This window comes from Acartia tonsa, chromosome 5 (genome assembly GCF_053477335.1).
Source record: "Acartia tonsa isolate MP-2025a chromosome 5, ASM5347733v1, whole genome shotgun sequence".
NCBI lineage: Eukaryota > Metazoa > Arthropoda > Copepoda > Calanoida > Acartiidae > Acartia > Acartia tonsa.
Window position 1 is genome coordinate 42007192 of NC_137264.1, and position 17376 is coordinate 42024567.

Sequence of the window (17376 nt, forward strand, 5' to 3'; positions counted from 1 at the left end):
AATCTACAACTAAAAATGATTTAATTAATATAGGGCCAGGTGGATAAAGGCCTAAATTCTTTATTGTTTAATTATCAGATAATGTAATTCTTTGTTACTTTCAGACACAGTCATAAGCGTGCTTAAACGGGGTGTACCTTAAAACACCTTCCCCAACCCCAACAAATACACACCCCTGACGAAACCCTATGCACGACACTGGATATAGTTGTCCTTGTTTTCATTGCCTGACCTACATAAAATAACAAAAAAATGAAGTAATAGTTATTTCTCGCATCGTATTATAAACGGCTTTCCGCGGATATAGAAAGTACAATTATGAGATTAAAACTAGTTTTTTAGCCCCGAGGTGCCAAAGGCACCGGCTAAAAAAACTGGTTTTAATCTTATGATTGTACTTTTCTATATTCGTAGAAAGCTGGATATAATACGATGCTAGACATAGTTTTTTCGTATGGATGAGAACCGGTTCCTATCCACCGGATTCGAATGAATACGAGAAAATATTTGCTCTGCTAAAAGAAAGACAAAAAATATATTTGTCACAAGTCAAATTCAGGGGAAAAAAATGAGCATATGCAAATTCAAACAAGAAAGGCGAAATCCTTTTAAAATAGGATAAAACGAACATAAAAAAATTGTTTATAGATCATTTATTAAAACTGGGCATAAACATAATTAAAATCAAACATATTTTAAATAATTATCTGCTAAGCCTTTGTTGTTAAAACTGTTGAAGAAACTTTTTATTTGGCAAAATGAGAAGGAACATACAGAGATTACAGACAAACGGAAACGCACAAAATAATAAAATTCTCGCTTTCAAAATATAACTTTGCATTGAAAATTCATTAATTATGTTTAAGCACATGTCAAAATATTAAATATGCATTAATATTTTTATTTTTGCATATTTTGTAATAAATCAGGTTAAAGTTTAACCAAGGAAAATTACAACCAAATGTAGGGGCGTCGTAGCTAAGTGGTAACGCACTGAGTTACGGTGATGAGAGTTCGAGTTCTAGTCCCCATGTGGAAACTCGAATTTCTCAGTTGAATACATTCACGCAACTTCCCCTGGTTGTGTAAGAAGGGGATTATTGAGTAAGTTTGTATGCTTAATAGTCAAGCACATAATATCAGTACTACCTTAATCCCAAGCTCCTCTGCGGAGAGCGTCATTCATTACGGTGACTTAATTTGGGACACCTGCCATACTCGGCGAGGGTGAGGTAATAATGAGTAGCTCTCATGAGATAGCGGGTCAAGTCATAATGTGCTTGAACGTGGAGCTTGATAGCCCTAGTGGCTATACAAAAGTGTCTCAGCGTACTCCATGACTACTTAGGTCCAAACCCTAAGAGACTATGGCTAATCAATCAATCAATCAACAACCAAATGTAAAATTTATTAATTAATAAGAATATCAAAATTTTAAAGCTATTTTATCAATTGTGTTTTTATGTAAACAAATAAAATTTAGGCATGTCATACTTGAACATTCCTGTAACAATTAGGTATGTTTACTTTATTTTTAAATTTTTATAATAAATTTTCATAAAAAACTACATTTTTTAGGCTATTAGTTGAGATAAATAATATTCTGATTCTTTAAAACTTAGAGCTCTATAATTTGTTTATCCACCTGTCTATTATTCAATGTATGTCTTTCAACGTATTTTCATTCTCGTTTTAAATAAATTTGCATATAATTTTGCACTAATCACTGGGTATTAATCAACGTTATTCGCATACTGCATTCAATTTTTTATCTATCAAAAAAGTTTTATAAAGAATCCTAAAGATTGTGTTTAAAATGCAATTGATTATTTTAAATCCCTAATTTTAAAAAGGTTTAATGGTAAAAGAATAAATATTTGTAATTTGTGGAAAAATATATTTTCAAAATAAAAATCCTTTATCCACAGACGTCTAGATAAATTAATAAAAAGCGAAGACACTTTTTTGTGTTAGAAACAACAAACATACATCATAGATCATTCATTATAATAATTAGGTTTTTGTTTTATCAAAAAATGTAATATTTTTGTCTTTTGAGGAGATTTTTGAGGGAATTTTTTTTTAGCTAAATCACCTCCCCACACCCCCTCCCTCATCTTGCACTTTAAATTTACGAAATTGGAGGAAAAAAGGAAAGATTAGTTTATCTTCTATTACCCTGCCCTCTCACTGCACAGATTGCAAGGTCAAAAAGATGAAGTAATTAAAATATTATGTTTTAATTGTAGTTTAATTGTAGCTTAATTAAGTGTTTCTACAACACAAAAAAAAGTAACAGGATGTCTGTCTGTGCCAAAAGATCTCGCTAACTGCTGAACCGATATGGTCCTCCTTAACAGTGAAAAGGTTCATAACTACATTGAGGGAGGGTACCTCCACCATCCAATGAGAAATCCCTCCTTCCCCCCAAATTGTTATGCTTTTTCTTTTTGAAACTAAAATTGAAAGTAGTTATTTAGTAGATATTTTCTGTTAATTTAATGGAGCTAACAAAGTATTAAAAAATTAACAAGAAGATCAAATCTATCAAATTTGTTGAAAGTTAAGAACAAAGAAAGATATATTCTTTATTTTTATATCTCAAAGGAAATAGTCAAAAACATTCTGAAATGAAAGATAACATATTTTATTTTTATGAAAATGTTCTTTGTGTTTTTTTTTTATATGTTAATGAGGGTAATTAGGAAGAATTATTAAAGCGTAGCTTTTTAAACTGATATAAAACAAGGATGACAACATCCATAAAAGCGAAGCTCTGAAACGGTAGGACAAACGGACATTAACACTTGTATAATGTCAGAACTGAATAATCAGAATGCGAATGTATAAGAGTCAAAGCAAAATTGTAAGTAAATTTGTTGAAAAACTGCTTGATACAGGATAATGATAATGGACATACTTACATTTTTAGGACTTGATTATAGAGTTGCTTCGCTTATAATATTGTACTTTGTTGTCCCAGGAATCAGTATACCAAAAATCAGACCATTCGGATAATTAGGTCACATACAAATTTGTTGTTAAAAATGTAAAAAAAATTAACATGTTTAAAATGGACGTACGGACATTCTGGTAATGATTATAGAGTTGCTACGTTTTCTAAATCGTACCTAACTATTACTGGAATCACCATGCAAAATTTGAAATCGATAGGACAATTCTAACATGCCTAAATTAACGAAAAAAGCTATTTAAAAAAGTAAAAAAATCAACATGTTTAAAATGGATGTACGGACATTTTGGTAATAATTATAGAGTTGCTACGCTTTCTAAATCGTACCTAACTACTAAAGGAATCACCATGCAAAATTTGAAATCGATAGGACAATTCTAACATGTCTAAATTAACGAAGAAAGCTATCCGTGACGGACGGACGGACGTACGGACGGACGTACGGACGGACGTACGGACGGACGGACGTACGGACGGACGGACCGACCCTAATTATAGAAAAGCTTCGCTTTTAAAAAACATCATACATCAAGTGTTTTTGTAGATAAAAAGTTTTTATGTTCACATATTTCATTGATTTAAATCTTCGAATCTATAATACAAAGTAGCTTGATGTCTGTCCGTCTGTCCGTCTGTCTGTCCCTTAAGATCTCGGTAACCACTGAACCGATTGGATTCTACTCTTCAGGGTATATACCTATTGGTCCTGGGGTGGTTTTAAGCTATTTTCTTGGGGGGTGGGACACCCCCAACCCCCCCAAAAACAGAAAAATCCCCCCCCCCATTTTTTTTTTTTTTTTTTTTTAATTTTACAAATTTTATGAATTTTACGAATTTTACGAATTTTACGAATTTTACGAAATTTACGAATTTTGCGAATTTAATCGCAAAATGTTTTCCTGCTGGGTAGGTGCGAAAATTTGTGATCCGTTCTGCTGGGTAAGTAATAGAAGATGTAATTATACCTCTTGGGGCAAAGCCCCTAGAGGCTAGGGGCGAAGCCACTAGTAATCTATAAAGGAAAGAAGTACTATAGCTATCTGTCCGTCTGAAGCTCAAGATCTTTGTATTACTCTTCAGGGAATGTAGCTTCTGGTCCTATGATGGCTTTGAGCTATTTCCTTCCCCCCTCAAAAAAAAGTTACCTCCCCCTTTCCACTAATTTATAGATATTTTTCTGTAGTTTTATAGTTTTAGTTACACTAGAGTATTAATTTAAACTCTAAAATCTCGCACACCGCTGAATCTATTTCCATGGAAGCTTCGTGTTTGTCCTGACCCAGTTTTGGGCTAATATTTCAAGCCCACCCCCCCCCCCTAGTTTTTTTAGCCCTAAGGTGCTAAAGGCACAGGCTAAAAAAACTTGTTTTAATCTTATGATTGTACATTTCTATATTCGTAGAAAACTGGATATAATACGATGCTAGACATAGTTTTTTCGTATGGATGAGAACCGGTTCCTATCCACCGGATTCGAATGAATACGAGAATAATAATTCTACACTTAATTTGATTAACAGTTGTTTCTAAAGAATGTTGTTGGAAAAGGAATAATTAAAATTTAATCAAAAACAAATCAGACAAGACAGCTTTTAAAAGGATTTGGAATCTAAAGAAAAAATATAGTATTTTCATTGATCTTTCTAGATACATAAGATACATACATTTTGTACTAATAATGATTTTTTTAACGTGACTAAGACTAGGTTTTTAGAATAATGAATTCAATTATGTATTTTTTGTCAATTCCAAACATTATAATAGTTTAAGATAATACCTAATGCAAGTAAGGACGAAGCCCAAAATACATAACTTTTGCATCACGTCGTCTTTCTGTGACGTCATAAAATGAGTGAGATGAGAGGAGAAGTGGGAAAGAAAATCCCTTAAAAAGAGATGGAGAATATGACGTCACAGGAAGAAGACGTGATGCAAAAGTTATGTATTTGGGCTTCGTCCAAGTTAAAAGAAATTTTATTCGAAAATTTGTTTACATAGGCCAATATTACTGATTTCAATATTAATGACAGCGTAACATATGAATTAAACTTGAACCAAGAACAATAATGTTCATATGTAGCTCAGCAATAACAACTTCTATATCAAACGTGACAGAGTAATACAAGTAATTGTTTCTTGAAATATAATAATGAAGAAGCAGTTACGACAAAAAATAGCAGAAATTTTCAATAAATCACAAAATATGAAGTTTTCATTGCTTAGATTATTTTATTTCATACATGTTATTCTTAAATATATTGTAACTAAAATATATAATAGTTATTTATCGCATCGTATTATAAACAACTTTCCGCGGATAAAAATGTACAATCATATGATTAAACCAGTTTTATATTCATAGAAAACTGGATATAATACGATGCTATACATAATTTTTTTGTATGGATGTGAACCGGTTTTAATCCAACAGATATTAATCGGTTTCGAATGAATACGAGAAAGTATTTTACTGTTACTGACGTAAAGACCGACAAACAAGTTATATAGAAGCTGCGCAGCTGTTAATCATAGCTGCGCAGCTGCTAATCATGGCTGCGCAGCTGCTAATCATACACTGCCTTAGGATGTTTGTTTCTTACCCATCCTGTCCAATACTAGAATATAGACATGCATTCATAACAAGAAACTTGTTGGTTGAAAAGTTTTGATACACAAGGATTGTACATTACAAATAATGTTTGATAAAAAAAATCCAATTTTCTAGCCAATTATGGGTACCAGTATAATTTAACGTCCAATAAACACTTAAAAATACTCGAAATTAAAATTTAAACATGGTCATTTTATAATTAACTAGCGTTTTAGCCCCTAGCATCTAAATTGATCAGGGCAATAAAATAGCCCAAAACCATCAAATAACTTAACAAAACACTAAATCATAAAACCCTCGATCTAAGAACCATTGAAGCTTTTCTAAAATGGAGAACTAAATTTCAGTTAATAATTATTTTTTATTATTTATGTCCCTATACGTGGCCCCCAACCCTTAACACATATGAAACGGACATTTGAACCTTACCCTTTAATACATGTCAATTCTCAATCATTGGGAGCCCTAACAAATTAGCGGATACAATCCTAGAGGCAATTGAGGTCGACCCTTCACTTTAGTTTTATGTAGAAAAAAATTATTTTTGGAGGGGAAGGTATGTATTTTTGGAGGAGGTACCCTCCCCCAAAATAGTTTTAAACCTTCTCTGGACATATAAAACGCTTCACTGTAAAGAAAAAAACAATACTGACCCTTCAGTTAGCGAGATTCTGTGTTACAAACACACAGACAGACAAACATTCTGTTACTTTTATACATAAAGATTTTTAATGTCTTCCTGGATTTTATATTTATTTACTGTATTATATTTTACTGTTCTTATAGCATTCCAAAACTTGTATTCTTTGCATAGCTGCGCTATAACTAATGAACGTGGTTGTTGTACTAGATTCCATAGCGGCTATTTGCTTGATCACTAGCTCGTAATGTTATAAAAATTATGCCAACATTTTATGGACCTCTGTCTAAGCCCCTATGAGAAGTAGCTTAAGGCTATTCTTTAGGAGACGAGCTCTTCGATAACATCATTTTCAATTATTATCCTTCGATATACACTGTTATGACAGTTGAAAAAATGATTCACTTGATTTTTTGTCATATTGATTCCTACACCAATTAAGCTTAATGTTGTAAGCAAAGCATCGCTATAACTAAGTCTTAAAACGTTAGTATGTCAATATTAAGCAATATATATTTAATTAATTTTGTGTTAGATTTATATAAAATCTGTCACTGAATAAATGTTTGTTATTTTTTTATAAAATTATCGTTCGGGCTCCAAATTAATGTATAGCATTTAATTTATTATGTCGCTCTACATTTGATAATGTTCGTTTGTTTTAACCGTATGATTTGTTATGCTTAGCTGTTATTGATGTTTTTATCCTTGTTACTAGAACAAATTATTTGTAAGGATGATATTCGTGCCTCTATACTTCATAATTTCATTGACAGCTATCATCAAAATTGAATCAAGTCAAATCGCCGTTCGTCTTCTTAAAACATTTGATGTTTCATTGGGGGGTAAAAGGGAGGGGGGTGATAAACTCCACCCCCCCCCCTTTCTCCTCCAAGATGACATAAATCAATAAAAAGAGCTTACTGATACAGACAGACCAACGAACCACCACTAAATCTTTAAAAACTTTATCAATGATTTAAGCATTTTTTTATCAAGTTAAAACTTTCTATTTGCTCAAGAACTAAAGCAAATAAAATTATTAAAAAATTTCTAAAAATCATCATATTGTACGTAATAAAAGTAATATTTTGATTTCTAATCAGGAGTTACATAAAAGTTATTCTACAAAGTTTCATGTTTCCTCATTCGTTGGCTATTGATTTTTTAAAATCTTGATTGGTTAGGAAAAAGCTTGCAGTGCTTAACCCTTTCAAACAATATTTTAATCAACATTTAATTTTCTAAAAGCGAAGCTTTTCTATAATTAGTGTCGGTCCCTCCGTATGTCAGTCCGTACAAAGTACAATTTTAAAAGCGAAGCATTTCTATAATCAAGTCCTAAAAATATAAGTATGTCCTTTAAAAGTATCTTCTGTTTAAGAAGTTTTGCAACAAATTTACGTACAATTTTGTTTAGACCTTATCATTTATGTTCTACTTATTAAGATCTGACACTATACAAGTGTTAATGTTCGTTTGTCCTACCGTTTGAGAGCTTCGCTTTTATGGATGTTGTCATCCTTGTTTTATATAATACTTATGCACATATTTGTTTAAAATAAATTGAAAGCAACTAGAAATGCAAATTGATTTAAAGGCAACAAAATAAAAACTAACGATATTCTAATAATAAATTTAAGCCTAATAGATCTAATCTTGACATATCTTAACATTTAAAGTAGGGCTGAAAAAAAGTGAATGAAAAATACTTGATTCAAAAACTTGTTTTAAAGTTGCAACCAAAATAAATAATTCCAAAGTTCTTTTTTAGCAGCCGAACTTTTTGATTACTATTGTTTTGAATTAAAGACACTTATCAAAAAAATAGCACAGTACATAATTATATATCCATAATATAAAAGTAACAGGATCTGTTCTGGTTCTACTTCACGGTATAGCCTCTCAAAGATCCAGGAAAGGTTTATAATTATTTTGGGGGAGTGTACCACCACCCTCCAAAGAGAAACAGGTGATCTGATAGAGCTGTAATGAAAATTTGTAAAGGCCTTGGGAAGGTTTTTGACTATTTTTTAGAGGAGTAAGCAAAACCCTAGAAGGACATTCTTATAAAATAATTGAAAAGTGCTAATTTTCCAAACGGTGTTTGATTCTTAATTTATTTGTGTTCGTCAGTAATGATTTTAACATTATTTAAGTCGTGGGATTAAAAAAATTATCTTTAATCCATTTTTTTTGCATGTATCTTATGTTTGAGGTTTATAAGCTTTGATAAATTATTTTCTAAAATTCATAAACGTTTTTTACTAATACAAAACAGATAAAACTTATATTGAAAAATATGCTTTTGAAAATCAAACCTAAACTAAATTTATATACATCTTAAGAAGAGATTTATTTTTAATATAATGAAATATTATCTAAAAACCCAAGTATGTAAATAATAGCCAAAAATGTTGACTATAATTGAAATGAAAGTAGAAGCCTCGCCCCTCAGTGTAAAAAGTGTCCTAGATATTGAATTTTGGACTTGAGCCTACATTTGTAAGATTTGTATTGTTTGGTTCGTATAGAAAATATTTTTTGGTAATTATGAGAATATTTTCATTGTTTTTTTAAGAATGAAAATTGTGCTTGTTTGTCTCTATCTTCCCAAATATTATTTTTTTCGTGATTTTTCAACACTTTTATAAAAGCCTCGATACTAAAGGATATAAAATACGTGAATATTGTGACAAGAGAAATTTTGCCTTCAATTTAGGCTGCTAATATACAGTCAATATGTTCCTCCATGGTAAGGGGAGCGGATAGGGTAAAGTCATGAGGGGAGGATTAAGGGTACCCTTAAATCAGCTTGCTAGGAGAAACATTTTGTCAGGGTACACTGTAAAAAATAATTTTTCATTTAGTATCAATTGATAAGCTGGGGTTGTATTAGACCTGGACCTGTAAGTGTGCTGTATTAACAAAATGAATATATAACACCATGTAGTACTATATACCGTAATAACTATTACTATACAGAGATATTACGTTTTTAGTATTAATTCTTACCCCACAGAGTAACAAAAATTACGAACCAGAGTATTAAAAACTTCCTTCTAGCGTATTGAATTTTATTCCATAGAGAGTATTAGATAATACTATAAAATGCACATTCTTTATTTAGTAATACATATTACTCCATAGAACACTAAGTAATACTCAATACAGTATTGGAATCTTCCTTATATCGAAATGAGGTTTTTTTGTTAGAACGTATGGGATGATGCTATACAGTAATGAAATGAATATATAGTATTATCTGATGCTAAATTTTTTTTATATTTTTAACAGTGTATGCGCAAGAATCTCTCACAATATCCACGTATTCTATTTCCATTTGAATAAAAGATAGAAAATCAAGAAACTTACTATCATGGGATTTCACAAATTTTTAAAAACATTACTGTACAAAATTTGTAAATGTGAGCATTGTCATCAATGAAATTGTCCACTTGATTGGGTTATAATTTCTCTACACCCACACATTTTACTCAGGGATCTAAAGGGATAAGACAATGACCGATATATTGAAGTACATCCCAATGATGATACACAAAATTACCCCTTCTGTAGATTAAAATTAGTGGTTGAAACGTTTGGATACTCAACCTAATGAACTAACAAATCATTCATTTCAACGAATAAGAAAACATTATTATAAAACTTTGGGGACTAGTGAAATAAACAGTCCTTTGTCCCCTCTCATTCTGCATTATACTACTTCATCTGAGGGATAAAGAGATAGTAAACATAGCGGACAGACTGCACTGTATAGACGTACATACAACCAAATACGTATACTAATGTAGCTGCGCTACTTGAATCATATACTTACCATATTTCTGTACGTTTCCACTAGGGCAGATATTACATTTATGTCCTGTAAATCCATCTCTACATCTGCACTGTCCCGTAGATTTGTTACATTCTTTGTCCAAGGATCCTAAAAAATATCTATATTAAAGTCAGGTAGGGAGGGAACATTGGACTTCAATTTATACACGTTCTCTCTTTGTTGGCCAAAAAAAAAACTTTAATTAAGTTCAAACTATTAGTAACAAAATTTTTCTACTAATAATTTAAAATCTACAGGATATTGTTTTTATACATCAATTTATCTCCTCCCTTAAGATCTCTGGTAAAAAAAACACTTTCCCCTTAATATTTTTCTTTAAATTTGGCATATTTTATTAAAAGCCTATTCACTGTTGAAGGTAAAAGAACTTATGAAACAAATTTATGACTTTCTTTGAATATAATTATTCCTATAAAATGTTTTACTATATTCAGATTTTTAAAAACTAAAAAAAAGTTGGACCACATTGAAATATATCATTCTTGCTTCGTTAATTCGTATTCTATTCACGGAAGAAAATTGAATATATGAATTTGTTAAAAGGTGATGTGTGTTTCATGTTTTTGGCGCTAGGAAGTATAACACTAATGTATGTATAATGTATATTAAGGCACATATAAACAAAGATTATTGTATTCATATAAAGCAACATAAATATTATTCCCAAAATTTAAAGTAGTAAGGTTTTCTGTTGTCCCTTGAGATCTTGTCAAGTGCCAACCTACGATTTTTTTAAGCCTCCTCTAGATGCTAGGGTCGCAACCGCTAGAGGTAGAAAAATGTTTATAGAAAAGTCTGCTTCTCTTTCCAGTGAGAATTAATAGTACTTTTCAAGGAAGCTTCAAATAGTTTCTAGACATATGTTAAATATTTGTTGGGATAGTTAGGTATCCCCACCAAAACGACAAAGCCCTTTAGATGATACTTTAAATGAACAAAAGCCAAAGAAAGTTAAGAACTTATAAAACAGTTATTCATTTTTTACGCAAATTATAAAAAAAGTTACTCAAGATTGTTTGAACACTTTTTTTAAAGATCTAGTGAAGGCCTATTTATGCTAATTTCTTTGTATAACAACTTTTTAAACATAAAGGCCTTTATCTAAACTGAAAAATGAATAAACAATTAGCATTTCAAATAATAAACTTCCTGCTTGTTTAAACAGGTAGTGTCAATAAAACTGTGTCTAATTATTCGATATTTCTATTTAAAGACCCCCTAAGAATGAAAATTAGGGGCCAGGTGTCAAACAATCTCACACTTATAATTTCAGCGATAAGTAGATTAGGCAATTGACAAAAAATTAGACATTGGGTATAAAATTTCAAGTAATCTTTTAAATATTTAATTGCATTATTATCTGTGGCAGTTTCACTCAAAGGGCAAAGAACCCCAACCTCTCCATGATTTTGAAATAATTAAAAAATGATGAGGGGGGGTGGGGGCGTTATATCTAATGTATTTAGGTAATGCATTTCTTTAGGTTAGGGTAGGTTATTTGGGGTATAGAGGGTCAAACATTTTCCACATGTATTTACTTGTTTATCTATCCCTGTACACAAGTCATACGGTTAGCTATCAATGTCACTTTAGGTTCTAAACAATCGAATCATAAGAACCGGAACTTCGATAGTCCATAAGTTATGTCGGATGACATCCTCTTTTTAAAACAAGCAACTGCGCCCCTTACAACAAGGGCCTGTGTATTTCAATGGTGAGGGAAAGGGCAGAAACATAGTCTTAAAATAAATATATAAAAAAAATAAAATAGCCTAAAACTATCCCCTGAGCTATGTGAAGATTACCTTAAAGGAGGAACTCATTTGATTAAGTTGTTTGTCAGATTTTAACGGACAAACAAAAAAACTTACTACTATATATGATAGAGTTTTATGTTTTGTTTAATATGAAACGCGGATATGACAATATGCGGCATTGTTAGCCCTCCAAGTCATACATGGTTCAATTTCATGGGCTGCCAATAGTTTACGACGGGCGTTGTTACTTTTGCTGAATAGTAATCAATACAACCATACACAACTAGCACAAACATTTTCATATCTAGCTTTATTATTCATCTACACAACACAATTTAAACGATTTTTTTCTCTGCGATAAGTAATTTTTACATATTCTTATCCAGCACTAAAATCCTCCCCCCCCCCCCCCCCCCCCTATTTTTAAAATAAATTTGAAAAGGTTGAGCTCTAATCCAAAAGGGCTTAAAAGTACCTAATATAACCTAACCTAAACTAAAGTAATCAACAAAGAACACAACCCATCCCCCTCTTTATTTTCTAATTATTTATAAATTCACTGGAAAAGCTTATAATAAAAAATTTATTCTTACTGTAAGTATTGAATCAACTAAATAAATTAGAATTACGGACAAAATTGTAATTACAGAGTAGAGTCGCTCCCACCTTCTCCTATAGCATAACACAAGAATAGGAATACAATACACTAAATCAATTTTGAATGTCAGCAGCAAGGGTTGTTTAGGTTAGCCCTGACCCTAGCATTTTAATTAACCAATTTAGATAGTTTCCTTATGTTCAACAACCGTCAAAAATTGACAGTTTTTTTAAAGTTAAAGATGTTGGAAAAATTGAATTTTTAAAAACAAACCTCCTTTTTATTCATTATCAAAAACATTGAAAAAGTTATGATTTTTAAAAGGATCAGAATACATTTTTGCAAGAGCATTTCAAATCTTAAAAAACACCATATCTTTTTTTCTCGTATTTATTCAAATCCGGTGGATAAAAACCGGTTCTCATCCATACGAAAAAACTAGGTCTAGCATCGTATTATATCCAGCTTTCTACGAATATAGAAATGTACAATCATAAGATTTAAACCAGTTTTTTTAGCCCGTGCCTTCGGCAACTCGGGGCTAAAAAAACTAGTTTTAATCTTAGGTGTCGCTTCGGGTACTAGACCTTCACGCACCTTGAAACATATATGCAATACTTATGAAGGCGTTGTAAAGCGTCCATTCACCCATCAGACAACCAACTCTCTGAGATGCACGACCTTTGTCTGAGAAGTCCCAACTGTGCATGGTAGCGAGTTACGCCTGTTTTGGGCCAAGGCATTCCCCCCACTCTAACTATTTACTTCGCGCATCTGACATGGTAGCAGTGGGAACCATTTTTAACGTCTTTAGTTATGACGCGGTGTCGGACCGAGATTCGAACCTATCACCTTCCCGACGACGAGCGGATGTGTTATTATGAGGCAAGAAGTAAAAATAAAACCTAGGCCTATATTCACACCATCATCTTAGAAAAACTATTTTGGCACCTTTACAAAACCAGAAACATAGAATAGGATAAAAAAAATAATTTTGAAATGGATTGGTTAGTTCATTTTTAAATTTAGGGGCGAATGACTTCTTTAATTGACAATTTTTGTATACCCCTGTCTAGGGGTGTCCAAGCTTTTTATTTTGGGGGGGGTAAAATTTTTTTAGGGGGGGGCAAATTTTTTTTACCCCCCCCCCAAAATTTTTACCCCGGGGGTAAAATTTGCTTGGGGGGGGTAATTACCCCCCCTGAAATCTGTTGGCAGGGGTAAATTTAGTTTACCCCGGGGGTAAATTTTGGGGGGGGTAATTTAAATTTTATTAAATATATAGTATTAAAAATGCAAAAAAAATTTTTATTAGAGATTTTTTATTTTTGGGTGGGTATTTACCCCCCCAAAATTGTTTGGGGGGGGTAAATACCCCCTCCTTAATGGTTGAGGGTGCCTACGGCACCCCCAGGGTAGGGGTAAATTTTGAATGGGGGGGTAAAATGAAAAAAATTTTGGGGGTGCCTACGTATTATAAACGGCTTTCCGCGGATATAGAATGTACAATAATGAGATTAAAACTAGTTTTTTTAGCCCCAAAGTGCCGAAGGCACCGGCTAAAAAAACGGTTTTAATCTTATGATTGTACATTTTTATATTCGTAGAAAGCTGGATAAAAAACGATGCTAGACATAGTTTTTTTCGTATGGATGAGAACCGGTTCCTATCCACCGGATTCGAATGAATACGAGGAAATTAATTTTTTGTTTTTATCCGCTTTTTATACCTTTATTTTATCCGCAAATAATATAATTTGATAGTTAGTAATTATTTATTGCATATATTATAAACAAGATGAAAAATTATTGGATGATTTCAAAAATATGTTGGCCCCTTGTGGTCGTAAGCCTGGGTCAACAAAACAGAATTTATAAACGATACGATAAATGGTTTTTAAGTATGGATCAGAGTCGGTTTTCATCCAGGGGAAATGAATCGGATTCGGAGCCATACTGGAAATATTAGGAATATAAAGGGATAACACAATGACCGATAAATTGATGTCCATTCCCAATGATGATACACAAAATTACCCCTTCTGTAGATCAAAATTACTGGCTGAAACTTTTGAATTCTCAACTTAATGAAACAACCAATCAAAATTATCCAAGGTTGTTGAGCCAACGAATAAGAAAACCTTATTATAAAACTTTGGGCACTTGTAAAACAGCCCATTGTCCCCTCTCTCTCTCTTGAAAATCTACTTTACCTAGTAAAGAGCAGAGACAAGGCTGGCATCCATCTATTTTCTGGCCCCAGTGGCTTTCAGGACATTCTAAATAAAGCAATAAAGTCATCTAATCGTTTCATAGGGATCATACAGGCAATATAAATCTTTTGCTTTGTGGATGGCGGTTGCCTCTGCAAAACAATAGGCCTAATCTTAGGAAACTATTAGGCTTGCCCTAAAGTTGCAAATTCTGAAGATAAAGTGTCACGCGCCTTTAATTTTTCCTATTTACGTTTCTGTAGACATGTTAATGCTTTTTGTCACATGAAGTGATAAATGATTTTTTCTTTAAATGGTAAAAATTATTATTTTTGTTATTATTTGCTTTCAATACCTTTTTAATTTGGGTTATTGATTCATTCGCAAAAAAATATGCAAAAAAATAACCAATAAAAGCTTTCCACAAAACGAAAGTACAGAAGGTTCAGCAGAAGATAAGAAGACTGGCAAACTTACGAAGAGACATCCTATTACTTTACAACAAAGATATTTTTGACGACTTGATTTTTCCTAATGAAAATGAATAAAGGAATGACATTTGAAAATTTCCTCACGGCCTCCCTTAAAAAAAGCTGTCACTCGCCTATTTCCTTTTAAGGGCTTAAGTTCCTCAAACATTTCCTTTTTCCTTTCATTTTTTAAAAGCGAAGCTTTTCTTTAAATATGGTCGGTCCGTCCGTCCGGGTCAGTTAGCTCTTTTTTTTAATTTGATATGTTAAATGTTCTATTGATTTTAACCTTTGAATAATGACTCCTATATTAATTAGGTACGACTTAGGATGCGTAGCAACTCTAAATTAGTAACCAGAAAGTACATCCCATTAAAAAAATTTTCTTTTTTAAACAAATTCTTTGCATGAAATAATTATCCTATTCATTTGATTTTTGTAATAATGATTCTTAGGAAAAAAAGGTACAATACTATAAGCGACGCTTCTCAAATTAATTAACTTAAATATTCTCAATTTGTTATTGCTGCCCTTTTTTGGACGAAACTGTTCTTGTCCTAAACTTTTTGACCAAAAACAAACAAATTTTCTGCAATAACCTTCATGTATAATTTGTATGTAAAGTTGTCAAATTTCAAATACTTTTGATAAAAAAATACCTTTTTCGAGATGTATTAGTAATTAGATATATACTTTATAATTTTCTTTACTAAGGTTTTTTTTGATAAGTAATACATACTCAAAAGAAATTTCACTAAAATGCTTTTAAAATATTTAAAACTACATTCCACACTCTTTTGTCATCAAAAAAAAATCAATTTGCATAAAAATTCTTTAAACAAATACAACATATAAACCCCTCACTCTACTAAAGCCCTCCCCCCAACTAACCTCCACTGACAAGTATAAAAAAAAAACGAAAATTACTAAACAGCGAAACTTTCGCGGCCGCTAGTAGAAAAAAATCTACTTACCGTTACTATGTCCATCATTCAGACTCTTGACACTTTCCTCCTGAATCCTCTTGTAAACGGACGATTCCATTTCATGTCCACCTTCCTCCTGACCTGCCCATTGAAGATGTCCGTCTGCCAGGTCTATACGTCCATTTCCTTGATCAGCTGGCCATGTCGCTGCGCTACTTTCCTCTACGGGTGTTTTATATCTAAAAAAATAAATATTATATTTTTTAACAGCGAAGCTACTCTATACTATAGTAGGTAAGTTGCTTACATCCCTCTAAACACAATAGTGTCTACGTCCACCTAAATCACGCCCTAATACAGCCAAGGCAAAAGAGTTAGATTTAAGGGGAGAGTCATAATTTTCGGTTGCGACGTTTTCAAATCCTCTGCACGCCTCTGATCTTTATTTTAGGTAAATATATGTTTTTTTAACAAAAGTATAACATAATTGCTGCACTGTCTTTGTATAAACTGTCCTGATTTTTATAAAAACGTCCATAAAATTCAAAAGTAAAACTTATTTACTTATTTATGGAGAAATATTAGCAATCCTATACTTCGTTTATTTTGAATAGTTTTGAGAAGTTTACTTTATGCTTAACTGAGTTTCTAAGTAGATAAATGTTACATCATTTTTATTTTTGACCATCCAACAACATTTTTAAAACTATCTATTTATCTATCAACATTTATCTAAATATCCAATTATATATCTTCTTAGTCTACCTGTATACCGCTATATTTTTATCTATTTAACTATATCCTTTTTAAATTTATATATAATATGTATACGATAGTAAGTTGTAAGTAGTAAACTTTCCCAGAAACTATACGAACCCACACTGAAATCCATGTCGATTCAGTGGTTACCGAGATCATTCTCTACACACAGACAGACACACCGAAAACAAGTCTGTTACTTTTGTAAAAGGATAAAACAACCATTCTTTTTGTACAAATTTCCGTGCTAATTAAGCAAAACTTAACACAAAAAAAATTGTAAGAAGTATGGTTTATTATCCGATTTTATGTGTTTATGTTGCTTTGTAAAATACTAGCGGCTACATCTCGAGAAACCTAGGCGGGCATTCAAGCACGCCTTTTCAATTTCAAAACTCTCCAAAAAAATAGCTTCCCTGGACCTATGAGTAGCTTCACTGTAAACGCGACCCATATCAGTTCGGCGGTAAGCGAGATCCTTCGCTACAGACAAAAAGAACTTACTACTTTATACTATAGGATTGTTTATACTGCTGTAAATATTTTTCTCACTTTCTCAATCAACCC

At 32.0% G+C, this 17376-nt stretch overlaps 1 protein-coding gene across 1 annotated transcript in view; it reads right to left on the bottom strand.

The window, feature by feature from the left end:
* Window positions 1–17376, bottom strand: part of LOC145319538 (agrin-like) — a 55596-nt gene that overhangs the window by 26485 nt on the left and 11735 nt on the right. Inside the window, exons 4-6 of the mRNA XM_080161723.1 lie at window positions 16099–16289; window positions 14655–14720; window positions 10067–10174 (exon numbers count right to left, since the gene is read on the bottom strand). Of these exons, the coding sequence (XP_080017849.1) occupies window positions 10067–10174; window positions 14655–14720; window positions 16099–16289 (365 nt within the window). The remainder of the gene's footprint in view (window positions 1–10066; window positions 10175–14654; window positions 14721–16098; window positions 16290–17376) is intronic.